General features: G+C 41.4%; 1 protein-coding gene across 8 annotated transcripts in view; it reads right to left on the reverse strand.

Moving 5' to 3' along the window:
- The window catches only part of agrn (agrin), a 259,725-nt gene that overhangs the window by 91,093 nt on the left and 153,694 nt on the right, over positions 1 to 14,938 (reverse strand). For all 8 annotated transcript variants that reach the window (XM_040013639.1, XM_040013642.1, XM_040013641.1 and 5 more), the window contains one exon: positions 2,086 to 2,310. In XM_040013639.1, coding sequence (XP_039869573.1) covers positions 2,086 to 2,310 — 225 coding nt within the window. The remainder of the gene's footprint in view (positions 1 to 2,085; positions 2,311 to 14,938) is intronic.

Here is a 14,938-nt window from a genome sequence, read left to right on the forward strand (position 1 = left end):
GTGTGTTTTTTCTTAGAAGAGTCAAAGGTTTTATGAAAGTAGTTTCAAAATTGGTTCTCGTGTTTAAAGCTTGGAGAAAAGGCCATAAGGTTTCAGGAAGTGTGTCTTAGAATTTGTGAAAAACTGTAATTAGACTCCGAGGGAACATAATCTAAAACATCTGTGACCATTTTTGGTTCTGCGGAAAAAAAGTGAACAACGCTTCACTGGCAAAAGAAAAAAGCAGCACAGTCTGGATTAATTGTGTTCAAACTGGCAACTCCTTTCAAAGAAAACTTTTTAAGTCCTGTTAGATAAAGTGTTGGTAAGTCATCTTTTAATTAGCGGCGAACAGTCTTATAGCTATGATATGTCAGCTGAGAAGAGAAGAGAAGAGAAGAGAAGAGAAGAGAAGAGAAGAGAAGAGAAGAGAAGAGAAGAGAAGAGGAATATCTGCTTCACAGATATTATCAGTGGCCCGGCAGCTGAGAGCAGCTCAGAGTAGGACCTTGGATGTGAAGGGGAGACAAGGAAACAGATGAAGAGACGATCGGTTTGATTTGCTCTCTCGCACCTCCTTCCTTCCAGGGGAGTGTTGGTCTGGCACGCTTGGCCCTATCAGTCCGTGATCATAATGGAATTGGTTTGTGGATGTGTGTGATGGGGGTGTTACTCCTTGAAACAGGAGCCCAGGCTTTATCCTGCTCGCCACGCTTTCAGCATGTGGGAAGACAAAGGATTTATGTAGCACCGTGACATATTAAATCACTGCCAAGCTGCCGGCGAGTCATTCAAAACACACCAAGGATGAAACACCCTATCATCGGGAAAGGAGTAGAAAGAGAATGAGAAACAGAGAATAAGGGAGAATGGTTTCCAGAGACCTCTGGCAGCAATACAAAGAGTGACAATGCTGGGACAGAAAAAGGGACGGAGTGCTTTGGCTGCGTGGGGGTGGGAGGCGGAGTGACCATAGGCCAGGCCTCGGATTGTTTTCTGTGTGCACAATACAAAGGCTTGCAGAGACTTGCAACTGAGCAAACAGGGGTTTTATCGTAATGCACGCAGCGTCTCTGCATGACGCAGTGCCTGACCCGCCAGCCAGACCATTATCTGAGAGAAAGACCATTACTACCCATTAAGCGAGAAGAACAGCTTCTAGAGTCCATGCTTTTCCTCTAGCTGAGCAAGTGGGGTGATTACAAAAAGAATAGGCTGTTTTCTGTAAAAACTAGCAGTGCAGATAAATCAACAGCATTTGCCTGGCGCGGGCTAGCAAGTTGAAATAGCCAATGCTCAGTTGAAATGGCTGCAGGAAGATTTAAAGCACCATCAGGGCCAACCAGTCCCCTGAGCTGACGCCGTCCCCAGGGGAGACGGTGCAACCCGGGTCACTTTGGCCGACTCACGTTGGATTTATATGACCAACCTTCTGCCTGTGGACAAACACATCCATCTCTCGTTGCCTACCACCCGTTCTGTCTCCTGGAGGCTCCTGCTGCTAAAAGACAGAGTTACTATCTGTAGTCTTTCCCTCCGTCTTCCTCGCCCCAGAATAAAAAGAGCTAAATAGTCGAGCACCTTGAGAGTAAACAACAATTGCCTGATGAGAACAAGCATGAGCCAAAAACAACACAAAAAAACTGCTCTTAAAACCTATTTAAAGAAAACATCAATCTGCACCGTAGGAGAACCTGTGTGGGGAAAAGCAACCTGAATGAATTAGAGAATTAGAGTAGAGGTGTGCCTTAAATAAGCAGGGTATGTGATAGAGGAACACAAAAGGAAGAGGTAGGAAACAGTGGAAAGGGAAGAAAAGGTTTTCTGACAATTTAAAACAAAAAATCTCAACAAAAATGACATTTTCACTATTGGAAATGTAATTTTTGATACTATCAGGGTTTTTTTTGTATTTCCATATTTTGCAGCAATTTATATTTGATAGTGTGACTCTGGGATATCTCTCTGCTACAGAAAAAGAAGAAGAAATAGGGCAGAGTTGGGTTGGGAAAGAAAATAAACTGTGATGGGAACTCTTCAATATTACCTGTGCTCAAAATCAGTGTTACAAAAAACAGAAACACAGAAAACACAACGAGAGCTTACCGCAGTGTCCTTGGTACTGCACACGAATGTTCTTCTTGTTCTTGCAGGCATGCTGATGGAGCTCGCACTCATTCACGTAGTCCTTTCCATCACTACCACACACTACTTGCTTGGGCTTGCCCTCGCAGCCGAGGGGGCACATGCACTTTGCCGACAAGCCATCTGAAGACTGGACACAGGTGCTGCCGTAGCTGCAGGCCACCTCGGTACAGGGATCCTTCAGAGCTGCAGGAAGGGGCAGACATAAAAACAAGCTTTAGTCAAAAGCAAAAGGGGCTCTTGCACTGAAGAGCACGTCTGTCAAGCGCTAATACGTCACAGTGCTCGCCGCTACAGTACACTGGAGTGCATCACAAATGACAGGCCACCTTATTCAAGTGGCTTTCGGTGCACTTTTACAAGCGCTGCCTAGTTATTCTGAGTTTTGAAGAACTACTTGACACCCCTGGGTAAAGATGCACTGCCACAGCTATCTACTAGTACAAACAAGTTTCATTTCACAGAGTAGTGTGAATTGGATTAGAAGCTTTGCATTCACAACGCATTCTGTGTCGCTACGCTCAAGCATGCTTTAATCGGCACGGCTGAAAAGCGACCCTTGAATATTTACCTTTCCATAAATTAGACCAAGTGAGAGCAGGGAAGAGGGGTATTCCTCCCTCGTGAGGAATTTGTTTCCATCCTAATTAAGCAGCACGCCACTTGGCGCTGAGCGACGTACCCCAATCCGAGGAGAAGGTGCAACTTTTAATTTTGCCTTTGTGCGCCATCAACGGGGGCTTTTCTCGGGCCTCATATGCTCAACAAAAGGCAGCCGTGAGATTACAATCGCTGTCTTCTCACAGCATGATACATATTTATGACTGTCACAGACAAACATGCTTTCCCATGAGAGAGAAGCGCGGCATCGGCAGCCCTCTCATTTCCTAAGCCCGCCACTTTTAGAATAAATATTTACCAATGTCTGATATTATCCCCGCTTTTGTTACAAGCAACATCGATGAATTTAATTTAAAGCGGGAGTGTATATATTGAATCGCAAACTTTGTGCGTCTCGCTTTGTTTTTTGTGTGCGTTTTTTTCTTTACTCCTCAGACAAGAGCAGAGCGTGTTTCAAATTTGCCTTCTTTCTTTTCTACCTTTTTTGAAAATTCAATACCTGCCTCCGGGATGAAATGGCACTGCCTTGTTAATAAGAGACTGGAATGTGTGCAGAGATATATTATGGATGTGTAAGAAGACAGGAGAGCTATGAGGAGTGCTCCTGATCAAAGCATACCCCCCCTCCCTCGCCTTCCTCGTCTTCATGACACATCCCCACCACCCTCCTTTCTTTTCTTTTTCTCTTTTTTTTGCTCTTTCCTGTCAAGTTCTTTTGAGGTTTGGTGCGTTAGGCGCTTTAATGAACGCTTTCTTTCCCTCCCCATTTTATATTTGCACTGTATCGCAGCAGGAACTTTGAAACCGACTCTAATTTACAAGTAACTTCAAGATAAAGTACGATCAAGTAATTGCATCTCTAACTAAAAGAGACTCGTAGAAAATGACTCACTGAAATCATAAATCATTACTGGAAATCATAGGTCATTGTGAGGCGATGATGACTTAATGGCTGCTCATGCGAAACAGATAGCAATTGTGATGCTTGGCCTCCGCTGTGTGTCTAATCACATGAACAATGAAACGCTGATGACTTGTGGGAACGGAGCCGCTATAAAAACCTTGTTGTATCTGCCGGAGCAGGTAAAAGGTCATGTTAAATCACAGTTGCAGCAATTATACGCGAGCTACTTTCAGTGCACATGCACAAACTACTGTGTTACCCAGCATATGCTATGAGTTCCCCTGCTCAATAATCGTAGGGTTGAAGGTGCGATCTCGGGCTCCTCTGAGAAAATATACAGGCTGTAAGTGAGCTCACAGAATGATCCAGCAATCAGAGAGTAGTTTGTCTGGCTTTGGCACGTTCTACTTGATTCAGAGGAGCTGATGCTGAGGTAGTAAAGCCCTATCTGGAAGTTTGATATCCAACTTCTCCAGTATTTTGGAAAGAGATGTGGAGTCTGAAGCATCAGCTGTTACTCAACTTTCATTATTAGCATCCTGTTCCCCATTTTGACACATATAAGGCAAACTGAATAAGCTACAACAAAAACCCAAATAACCAAGGATAATGTATGACTTAACTCCCATTTGATCCATCAGCTTATGTCATCTAATAATGATAAAGCATGACGAACCATGAATTGGTGCACTCATACTGCTGTGGGAAATAAGCTCTTGGATGTTTCCTTCTCCCTTCTCCTTTGCTCACACCTACCCCAAAGTCACAAGAGCAGAGGTTCAACTTTGAGCCCCTCCTGTACATCTGATAAAAGGTACAAGCCACAGCAGAATCCCACGAACCGCAAAAAGAAGACCGCAGCAATCACACTGCAATTTGTCCAGGGCTTGTACAATCAAGTTTCTTCAGGTAGCTGTGGCTCAGGATGTACAGTCGGTCATTCACTATTCATAAGGGCTGTTACACGATCCCGAAGTGTCCTTGGATAAGATGCTGAACCCCACAGTAGCACTGGTGTATGATCGATGAAGCACTGTGTGAATGGGTGAATGTGGCTCTTGTAGTTTGGTCAGTGAGACTAGAAACATACTATATAAGTGCTAGTCCATTTAGCGTGTTGTTTTGATAGACCTGCTGTTGGGAATGGGAGTTGTTTTCTGACAAGAAGTCGTACCTTGTCAGAATGCTCACTTCTTCTATAAAATAGTGGTTGTTAAGGGGTTGCAGTCACATCTACTGAAGAGTAGGAGAAAGATGAGAAAGAAACCCAGTGATTCCCCCTTTCCTTAGAGTAAACAGCATCCTCGTAGCACTTCTTGATCTCATTAAATAATAGCCTGGGCTTTCTCTCCCTCCCCAACCTCCCTTTCCTCCAAGCAAATCTGGCGTGTTGACAGGCAAGAAGGGGTGGAGGCGATAGTAAGGGGCACGAGAGCTAGGTAGAACAGGAAGGAGAGGTGGGGGCGCTTGATTTGAATGCTAACAGGGGCCGATTTGGATACGACGCACAGCCTCGATGGGGCGTTAGTGCAGATAAGCTTTCCTTCTCAGACTCAGACAAGCAGGCAAATTGCCTGGGCGAATGTGATCGGTGTAACAAGCTCAAATAAAAAAAAAAGAAAGACAGAAAAAAGCATGCTTGCCATAGCAAACTACATGGAGTTTTTACTTATATTTTCTAATCATTTCTCAGGTGAAAAGTGGCAACAAAAAAGCAAAGAGGAGAAAGAGGAAAGGTAAAAAGTCAGTAAATTAGAATGATCCTTGCTGCCAATTAGATCACTCTCCCTCGCTAGAGTGAATCTCAGCATGGTCTGGGCTGCTAGGATAATGAGGGGGAAAAACCCATAAGGATACACAGAGACAAGTGACACTAAAGCACTGGCATTCCAGCACAAACACAGTGAGAGATGGCATATGATTAGGGAACAAGAGGACACCCCAAAAGAAAAGCAAACATCCTGGGGCCCAATTAATAGAATAATGCTTTATAGATTTAAATGTTTAAAAGACTTTTAAAGGAGACAAAACTCTGGTTTATTTACATTTGAGACTCTGTGTTTTCTAAAAATGGACTCGTTCCTGTCAGTCCATCACAGCTAGACCTGGATTTGATTGGCTCCTTTCACAAAACAATTGCTCCCCCCCTTTCTTCTAATCACAAGCATGCAGCATTTGTGTGGACAGGCCTCCTTCAAAATTCTGCACTCAGCAGGTTTGCTTCATTTAAACCACAGGACTGGCATTGTCTGGCATTGTGGGATGCATTGTAACTGAACTACCTATGTGCCTAATTGCGAATTCATGTGCTGTGGGAAATTCTGAATACACACCGTCACAAATCAACACTTGATCAACTCTGCGACTTGCTCTTTTAACGCCAAGTGGATTTCAAATTGGGATAACAATTTGTCTAATTGTGACGTGCTGCGCTGGATATGCAGAAGTTAGCCGGGTGCTTGCAAATAATTGATTAGCACTGCCCACATTTAAGGTGTGTGTTTCTCAAACTGAAAACTATGCAGTGCTGCAGGAACATAAAATCAATGCAAGGTGGGCAAAAAGGGTACAAGAGAAAAAAAAATGCAAATTTGCCATTTTTCTCTACTCGTTCTGAGCTGAAATTGAGCATGTTGAGAAGTGTACATTTCTGAGAACTGGAAGCTTTTTTTTCCTTTTTATTGTTCTGCATGCATGGAAATTAACTTTCTATCAAACTGCATTAATGCATAACGTCGAGAATAACAACAACTGTGAAGCAAATCCTTTTTCACTCCTGGCTGTAGTTAAGTGTAGAAGCTGCTGACATGTTGGGTGGCACTTTGTAGCAGCTTAACTATAATATGTGAAGTCTCTTACAGAGCTAAAGCTAAGCTATAGCTTAAGTGGTATTGTTTTCACCTTCTGAGCCCGTGCGCGTGTGTGTTTGCATGTTATCGTGGAAAAGTGCAGTTACGCAGACACGTAGTGTAGTGAGAACTACCACTAGGGCAGTTCGGAGTAGTTTAGCAGGTGTTTGTATGTCTGTCTGTCTGCGATGTCTTCCAGAAAAGTGGAGCAGAGGGGTTTTGGAGAATGGGGATTACAGTGATCCTCTCCCTCCTCATCTCTCCCTCTGGCAGTCAGCAGACTTTCCAGGCAGGTGGGGAGCTCCACTTCTCTGATCCACTGTTTTGTGCTGTAGTTTATTAATGCTTCATTAGGGACACGGAGCTGTCAGTGCCGTGCTGGCTTTACTTGATACCCCGCTGCCATGAAACCAGACGCACACCAGATGCGTGCGCAAGTGTGGGGAGAGTCATATATGCCAGTGCACGTTTGGAGGCAACCATGGAGTTCAGATAAGTCTGCAAGTGAGTTTGTGATATGTATGCATGTGTACCTGTATGTGTGTGTGTGTGTGTGTGTGTGCTGTGCTTCCTGTTGTGCTGGTAGTGATAAGGGAGGTATGGGGCTGAAGCTAATCAAATGCAATGATGCGATGGAGGGGGAGCTCGGCAGTGTGTGTTCTAATCAAGAACCCTCGTACACCCATCAACAGCAGGAGAAGAAGAAGCAGAGAGGGAGCGACAGTGAGACAAAAACAAGTAACAAGGGGACTGAGTTAAAATACTATGGAGAAAGTCTGACAAAGAAAAATGCAGGAACAGAAAACAAATATAATTCAGAGGCAAAGTTCAACATTTAGGTTTTTTTTTTTTTTACTTCTTTGGGCAAAGCTACAGTTCCTACTTTCCAGTTTTATACTGAGACAAGCTTTACACACCGTGACCCCCACTTTCATCCATAAAACTGCACCAACTAACATTTTGATGTTTGAATTATAACCCAACTCTGTGGAGTACATCAAAATAAATTGCTTATACCTCAAACATAAAATGTTTAAATGGGAAGTATGTCACTTTAATGTCGTGCCTTTAAATGGTAAAAAAGACAGTCAAACAAGATGACTGGTATTGATTTTTTAATCTCAGTCATGACAAAAAAACAATTAGGTATCTCAACCAAAATCCTGAAATACTAAAATAAAATAAAGTTGTGTGTATAATTTCCTTGACATTTAGCCAGTTTCGCTGCTGCTTATCATGGATTAACGATGCCGGGCCAACCAAGCTGGTATACAAGAGTAATGTAGTAATTCAAATGCATAAGTATCTTTGTAAGTATATAGTAAAAACTATTATATTATAAACTATTATAACTATACTTAAAAAAACCCCACAGTACTAAAAGACAAACTGGGCATGTGAAATTCAGAAGGAGCACAACAATGGGCACTTGGTGTTGTTTGAACAAAGACAAAGCAGGCAGGGAAAGAAAGGAAGTTGAACAAAAAACCCAAAAAACAGACAGTAGATGATGAGGTGGTGAGGAACTAGTAAAAGAGAAGTGTGTAGAAGGGAGATAAGGGAAAGGGTCAGAATGGGAGAAAGAAAGCAGCGGCGTGGAATGGTCAGAAAATCAACAGACAAGATCGACAAAAACTGAAATCCAAGAACTAAATATGGATGAGAATCTGCAGCCAGATACCCAAAGCAAGTGGTGAGGAGCAGGAGGCAGGGACTGAGACAAGGCCAAAGGATTAACAGTCCTACACACCTCTCCAACACGCTTTCCAGACACACACACACATACACTTCGTTCCCTCTGCTGTGAGGCCAATGGCTGGAAGATGATTCTTTGTGTTTGATGTAGTTCTTCAAAGCGCTCCACTGAACTGCAGCTGTTGCTCTCTTTTACACGCTTTGCTGTTTTACCCTTGAGAATGGAAAACGAACCACAAAAAGCCCTCATCATGCTCCAGTCGTCGGCCACACACACAATCAAGAAGTGGAGCTTGTGAGTACAGTATGTCTAAGCAGATTTTTAACCAAAGGTCTTATGACAGTTTAGCTTAGTTTAGTTTAATTTAGGTTAGTTTGATTTAGAAAGATCCCCATTAGCTGTCGCGATACGCAGCTATTCGTCCTGCGGTCATAAAATCTCAGTTGCTGCTCTTTTAAATCAATATTTAAGAAAAAAAAATATGAATGTAAAAACAGAGGATAAAATACAAAAATGTCACAATGCTTGATTTTTGGAACCATAGCTGTCATTTACTGCTGGCAGATATCTTATGCTTGGAAAATGCAGTAAAGCACAGGTGGGGTGTTGAAATGACAACACAGGCCCCATTTATTCTGCTGAGTGACAGAAAGAAGGTGGGATGGGATTAAATCGCCCGGGTATGGCATTTATGACAAACACACACACAGATGCACAGGTCTTTTAAAAGGACAGCACACAATTTAACAGCAACAACAACAACAAAAAACACTTAAATTCTTCAGTTAAATATCAACGAATATTAACATGCTCATTTAAATAGCACCATTTGATGAAAACCCAGAGGCACATTAAATCCTTCCACCAACTTATCGTGTGCATCATAATTGGAAGCATCGAAATGCTTTATCCAAACTAACAAAATGTGCTTGGGAGAGGGAAAAGCTCCCGTTACTCGACTGGGAGATCAGAGGTGAGATACAGAACGGCAGCCCTGCAGCCAATCTAGTGTCCAAAAAGGCTGATTGTGCTACATAACACGATGCGGAGGACTTTTCAGAATGCAAACAAATGCCTTTGGCTATTCAGTGCAACGCAACAAGCTGTAAACACAGCGATTATATATGTTATCCACTCATAATAATGTTGAAGGTGCCCTAAGCGCACTGCTAAAGGAGTCCACGAATGGCTGCACATCATGTGTCAAACCATCAAGACGTTGTGACAACTCACTTTACTTTAGCCCTGTAATCCACATAAACAAGCTGAAAGAGATAAAAGGTAAAAAGAAAAGACAAACACTGGCTGATGGGCAGTTTCTTTAACCTCAGGGCCTCTCTGTCCCCTTAATAGCCTATGGGAAAAAGCCTGTATTACCTATTGGCAAGCTGTCAGTGCTTGTACCAGGAGTTGTTTCTCTTGGATTAAGGCCTTTTGAAAGCAACAAAGAAGATCTTGGTGCCAAAATAAGTTGGGGAGTGTAGCCGGAGGCACTATTAACTGCTTCTCTGTTTACCTCTTTAAGGCCAGGAGCCCACATAATCAATAATGTATTCATGTGGTTTTTAAGTGTTGAGCTCTACACCAGGCACCTCAGGATCAAAAGCACCAAAAAAACAACAACAAAAAAACCTGGTTAGACTCACCATACTGAGCACATAAATGCTTAAATTAAAAGATTAAGTAGGGTAGTCCTAAATGAATTTCTTCTAATTGCACTACATTCAATATTTTTGAGTTTCTGTGAGATTTTCTTCCTTTGTGAGTTAGTAAAACTGATTGTTTTTAACTGCTAAAGTATAATTTGACTCTACTCGTTTCTACTGCAGTCTCTGGTTTCCTATTAATAGTGTAGGATCATGACTGTGAGTGTCAGGAAGGTTATGAGTGCGCAGTCAGTCAATTACAGATACCCTGCACGCTCTATCATGCTGTGTTGTTCTATGTGGTAAGGATGTAATTTGTATGCCTTCATATTAGAATAGCAAACCTGTGACACTACGAGTGAAGCGGGTTGCAGAGTTCATGACGATCTCCACGTTAGCACAGATAGAAGCATGCAGGGTGATGCTCTGCTCACTGTAAAAATCCCTCACCACATACGTTTTATGAATGACAAAAGTTATGATCGTATTCAATATTTTGCATTTTAGAAAGTAAGGAAGAAAATTATAATGCAACGCTGTTTTTTAAATACAAAAATTCAAAGAACATGACAAAACAAGTCACATTAACAAAGTTATTCATGTCGTAGCTCCAAAATGTGGCAGTGTACACATCTGAATAACAAAAAGTCAGTTTCAATAGGAGACAAAAATCTCCTGGGGGCTACGTCAGGAAGAGCATCCTGTGTGAAAGTCTACCACGGAGCTAGCCGCTGTGGCAACCCCTTGTGAATAAGGTAGCTAAGAAAATTATGGAAGTTGAGCTAATAGGCACTGTGAATTAAATATAATCAAATACTACAAATAAAATGTAATTAGATTATTTAAATGCTAATTACATTACAGCCAGTTGGGTTCTGTCAGTATTTGGAGACTTGGGGACTGAATTGTGTCCTGAAACTGAGTTTTGCATTCAGAATATCCCCTCTGGCCCCAGAAAGAGGTACAAAGACTCATGTGGGCTAAGTAGCGCATATGCCACAAATTTCCTTTCATTAGCTCCTGATTAACTGGAGCTGGTGGTGGTGGGGAGCCAAAATCACTACTGATGTTCAGTGAAGCATTGGCTAATCATGCTTGGCCTTTGCTATCAAAAAACTTGCTAATGACCGGTAGCTGCTGGGGGCGAAATGCAGTTCAGAGCTGCTGAAAAGTCCCTTACAGTGGGTGTTTGGTCTTCAGTACAAACACAGGCACATCTGCGTGAAGACATACAGTGTCAGCACACTCTTCACCTGAATGCAGGATAAGCTCAAAGTGCGATAGTGCATGCTGCATTATCTCTTTTTTCAATAGTCACACTTAAATAAACATCAATGTAAGAGTTCTCTGTCACCGGCTGATAAAGGAGCAAATAAATCTAAAGCCATATCATGAAAGCAGTTTAAAGTCAGCAGTTCCCAGGCTGGGTGCTGAAGCTGTGTGGTGACTAATAAAAATTTGAGCTCACTTTGCTTTATTCTCATTAACTCCTGAAAGCAGATCCAAAAACTGTTAATATTAAGCAAATAAGAAGATCTCACAGTTCACAGCTCATAACCTGCCTACAAATAGACATAAGCCACAATATTTAGAACCCAGCACATTAAGCTTTTATTTCCAATAACTAACTGAGACAATCAGTCAATTACTATCTATTGTATGTGATATCTATATTAAAGCTAAAGAACAGGGGGAAAAATGAAGACACACCACATCAGTGACTTCTTTGCACTGAGGATTTTGGCTTAATTAGGAAAAATAACAACGAGTTAACTTTAATACTAAAAAAGCATCTTTATGAACACACAATCAGATAAACCTGCTCAAGGCGACATGCCCATTTCAGCCTTCCAATATAGGACCCTATTTAACATGACAACAATTTAAATTTTGATAAGGCTGCAGGAGGAAGAGAGAGTGCGCATGAAAGTGGAGCAGAAGAACTGACATTTATTTAGAACAAACAGTAGATGGAAATAACTTGGATTTATTCTCTCTCTTTTCTGGCAAGCATTATTACTGCAGGCAGGGACTGTGTGTGTGTGTGTGTGTGTGTGTGTGTGTGTGTGTGTGCGTGTACGTGAGCCATTTATCCTAATTGTGAGGAAAATTGAAAGCCATAGAACACAAACACATTTTACGGAATGAAGGTATATTGGTCTGTCCTTACAATTTTCACAAAGCTGGAATGAAGTTAAGGTGAATGAGGAAAACGATAAAAAAAAAGGCAGCATTTGCCAGAGAAAAGTCATATGGGTTAGCCTCAGCGGTCAAGTGGTCGTGGCGAATGAGATAAAACTGAACTATTTGGTTCACTAAAAAGCAGCATTTTAATTTGCTTGTGTTACTGCTGAAAAAAAAAACAAAAGAAAACTTGATTCCGAGTCAGGAAACAGAACGGGGAGGAAGTGTTCAAAAATGGGCAACCAAGGAAAAACAGAGAACACTATTATTTCCTTGACGTATAAGCAATTCAGTGTGAAATATTTTCTACACGAAATCATGCAGTCACAGAGTTACAGGAGCTCTAGTGCCACTAGAAAACACTTACAGCTTAATTGCAAGGTTTCAGGCAGAAACGGGAAAATCATTTTAAAAAATGCCACTTTTAGCAGCTAAAACAACAGAATAAAAATAACAGTTTTAAACTTTGCAACTAATTGTTATTTTCCTTGTTGCCTTTTGTTTTTCTGATGGATCATTTTAAAGTTACAGTCCATTAGGTGTTCATGGAAACCAACTGTGTTTTCACAATAGCTGTTTTATGCATTTCCTTCTTCTGTTCTGTGATTATCTACTCATAATAGAAGTTACTGGTAGAGTCTGCCATTGGCACATGCCACTGCCACGAGGGGCTTAGAGTAAATGATGAATAGATTCATTATTACTGTTTTTGTTGGCTTCTCTTGACTGCTCTTTGCAATTAACTGACGGCCGTCCTGTACATCCTATTTATGGGGCATAGCACTAAAAAGAACTGGACTACTTTTATTATGAAGCATCGTGGCTTTTATGATGATATGTCACCAAGTGGCGCTGTCATATAAATCTTTTTGAACCATGAACAGTGGGATTAACAGCTGCAGGCAACAAGCTGCACACTTCCAACTCATCGACAAGGTCACCGAGTCCTCTGGCTGAGCCATGTTCTCGGCATTTCCTATGATTTAAGAGAATCTCGTGAAATGGATGGAAATTTGCACATTACTACCGTGTAATTGTCACTTGTGGCTGTTTTACCGATGAAGATGTACGTGTAGTCTCATCATAAATTTCTAAACGCAGAAATCATTTGATGTCTTTCCTCCACTAAAAAGCCACGAAGCGCCCTTTACTGCCTACTTGTCCATTTTCAACTATTTCTGCCATTCACTAATATTGATCCGCAAATTGATTACCAATGGATGATAGAGTAGTGCATGCAAATTTTGCATATACAACATTTTTGGCAAGATTAAGACAACGTATAGTGTATATGCCCCAGATCCTTTATGAACACTGAATACTGAGCACTTAAAATCCTGAGGACAATAGACTGCTGGATTTCTTTCCTCCCACTCAGTTAAGCACATTCACATTCTAACCCAGGCCTAACAGTGTCTGATTAGGTCGCTAAGATGAAGACCAGTAGGACTCTGGTTCCTGATGACCTTGATCGATAACCACTGCGCTACATCATCTCAGCTTTGAGGCGACACAATGCCGGTTGATTCCCGAACAAGACTGCGTCTAAGTGGCCGGCACCTTGTTGAGAAAAAAGGTAAAACTTTGAAAAGTTACAACCCTGATTGCTCATTTTACATCAGTGGTGCTTTGATTTACAATCAATCACCCAGTGAAGGCAAGGAGTATCTAATTTGCCCTCCACTGCAACAATGTGAACACAGCATTACTCTGGGGAGTGGATGTAGTCGATGGACAGACCTTAAATAAGCAGCAAGGCAGGAGTGGGTGAACAGTAATGAAGGAACCTTGTATGAAGGTGCTGTGTGTAAACAGGGAATACAGTGTAGATATACATGCACAAGACTGACGTTTTCTACAGTACTGTGCACATGTCTTGAGCTACCCCTCATTTCTTTCTTTCTGGCTAGGAGAAGCAATTTACTGAACCACGTGCAAACATGTGCACACATGCATACATGGAAATACAGTGTAAGGCAAACAGGCAATTTTACAATTTTAATGAGTTCCAAAGTCAATATTTGCTATGCTCATCTTTATTCTTCAACTCTTTCAGGTAAGCCTTCTTGTCATTTCTTCAAGTAGCCTTCAGGAACAGTTCTCCAGGGCTTTTCAAGGACTTTCAGATACTGTTCCAAATGCTGCATTTTTTTCAGACAGGTCGCTTGTTCTTTTGTCCTCCACTTGTCCACTTTCTTTAAATGTTTTAAGGACAGGCTGCACACCGTGCCGAGATATGCCAGGTTTTTGGCTAATAGCTCTTTGGGAATCACCTAGCTCGTGCAAAAATAATGATTTATTCCTGACAAACTGTGTCATCTCTGACATTTCTCATAGATTTAACTAAAGATACTGGAACAAATTAGGTGATTTTGAAGTGCCTAAAGTTACAGTTTAAAATAGATACTTTTCTACACAACACTGGTTCATCCCAGTAGTTAAGTGTCTTTTTCATGGTTCAATGATTCATAGGTCAGTTATAAGTGGTTCAACAATTAAAAAGCATTTCTGGTCAAGTACAAGAACTGAAACAGCAGCCAAAGAAAAGCCTGGGGATCTATTGCACAACGCCACCTTAAAAAATGACTCCTTGTTTAAAACTCTGACTCCGTGGTAGAAAGAAATAACAAGATTATCCATATTGTATTTCTGATAATGTGTTCCTGTACATACATTAACATAAAACGAGTAATAATCTGAAACATGTATTAAATAAAGCAGTTATCCTATTCAATCCACGCTGCGATCCTTTAATGATGATTGTGAATAAGCGATCTTTTTGTTGTTGTTGTTGTAGTATGCCACAGAATCAAAGCCAACGCAGAGAGAAACAAATATTCTTTAGAAATCCGTCTCCTGTCACTTGTCGTCATTCTTGTTCCGCACGAAATGAAATAAAATATCCGCTATTGTC

Source organism: Simochromis diagramma, unplaced genomic scaffold, assembly GCF_900408965.1.
Source record: "Simochromis diagramma unplaced genomic scaffold, fSimDia1.1 OVJJ01000705.1, whole genome shotgun sequence".
Taxonomy (NCBI): domain Eukaryota; kingdom Metazoa; phylum Chordata; class Actinopteri; order Cichliformes; family Cichlidae; genus Simochromis; species Simochromis diagramma.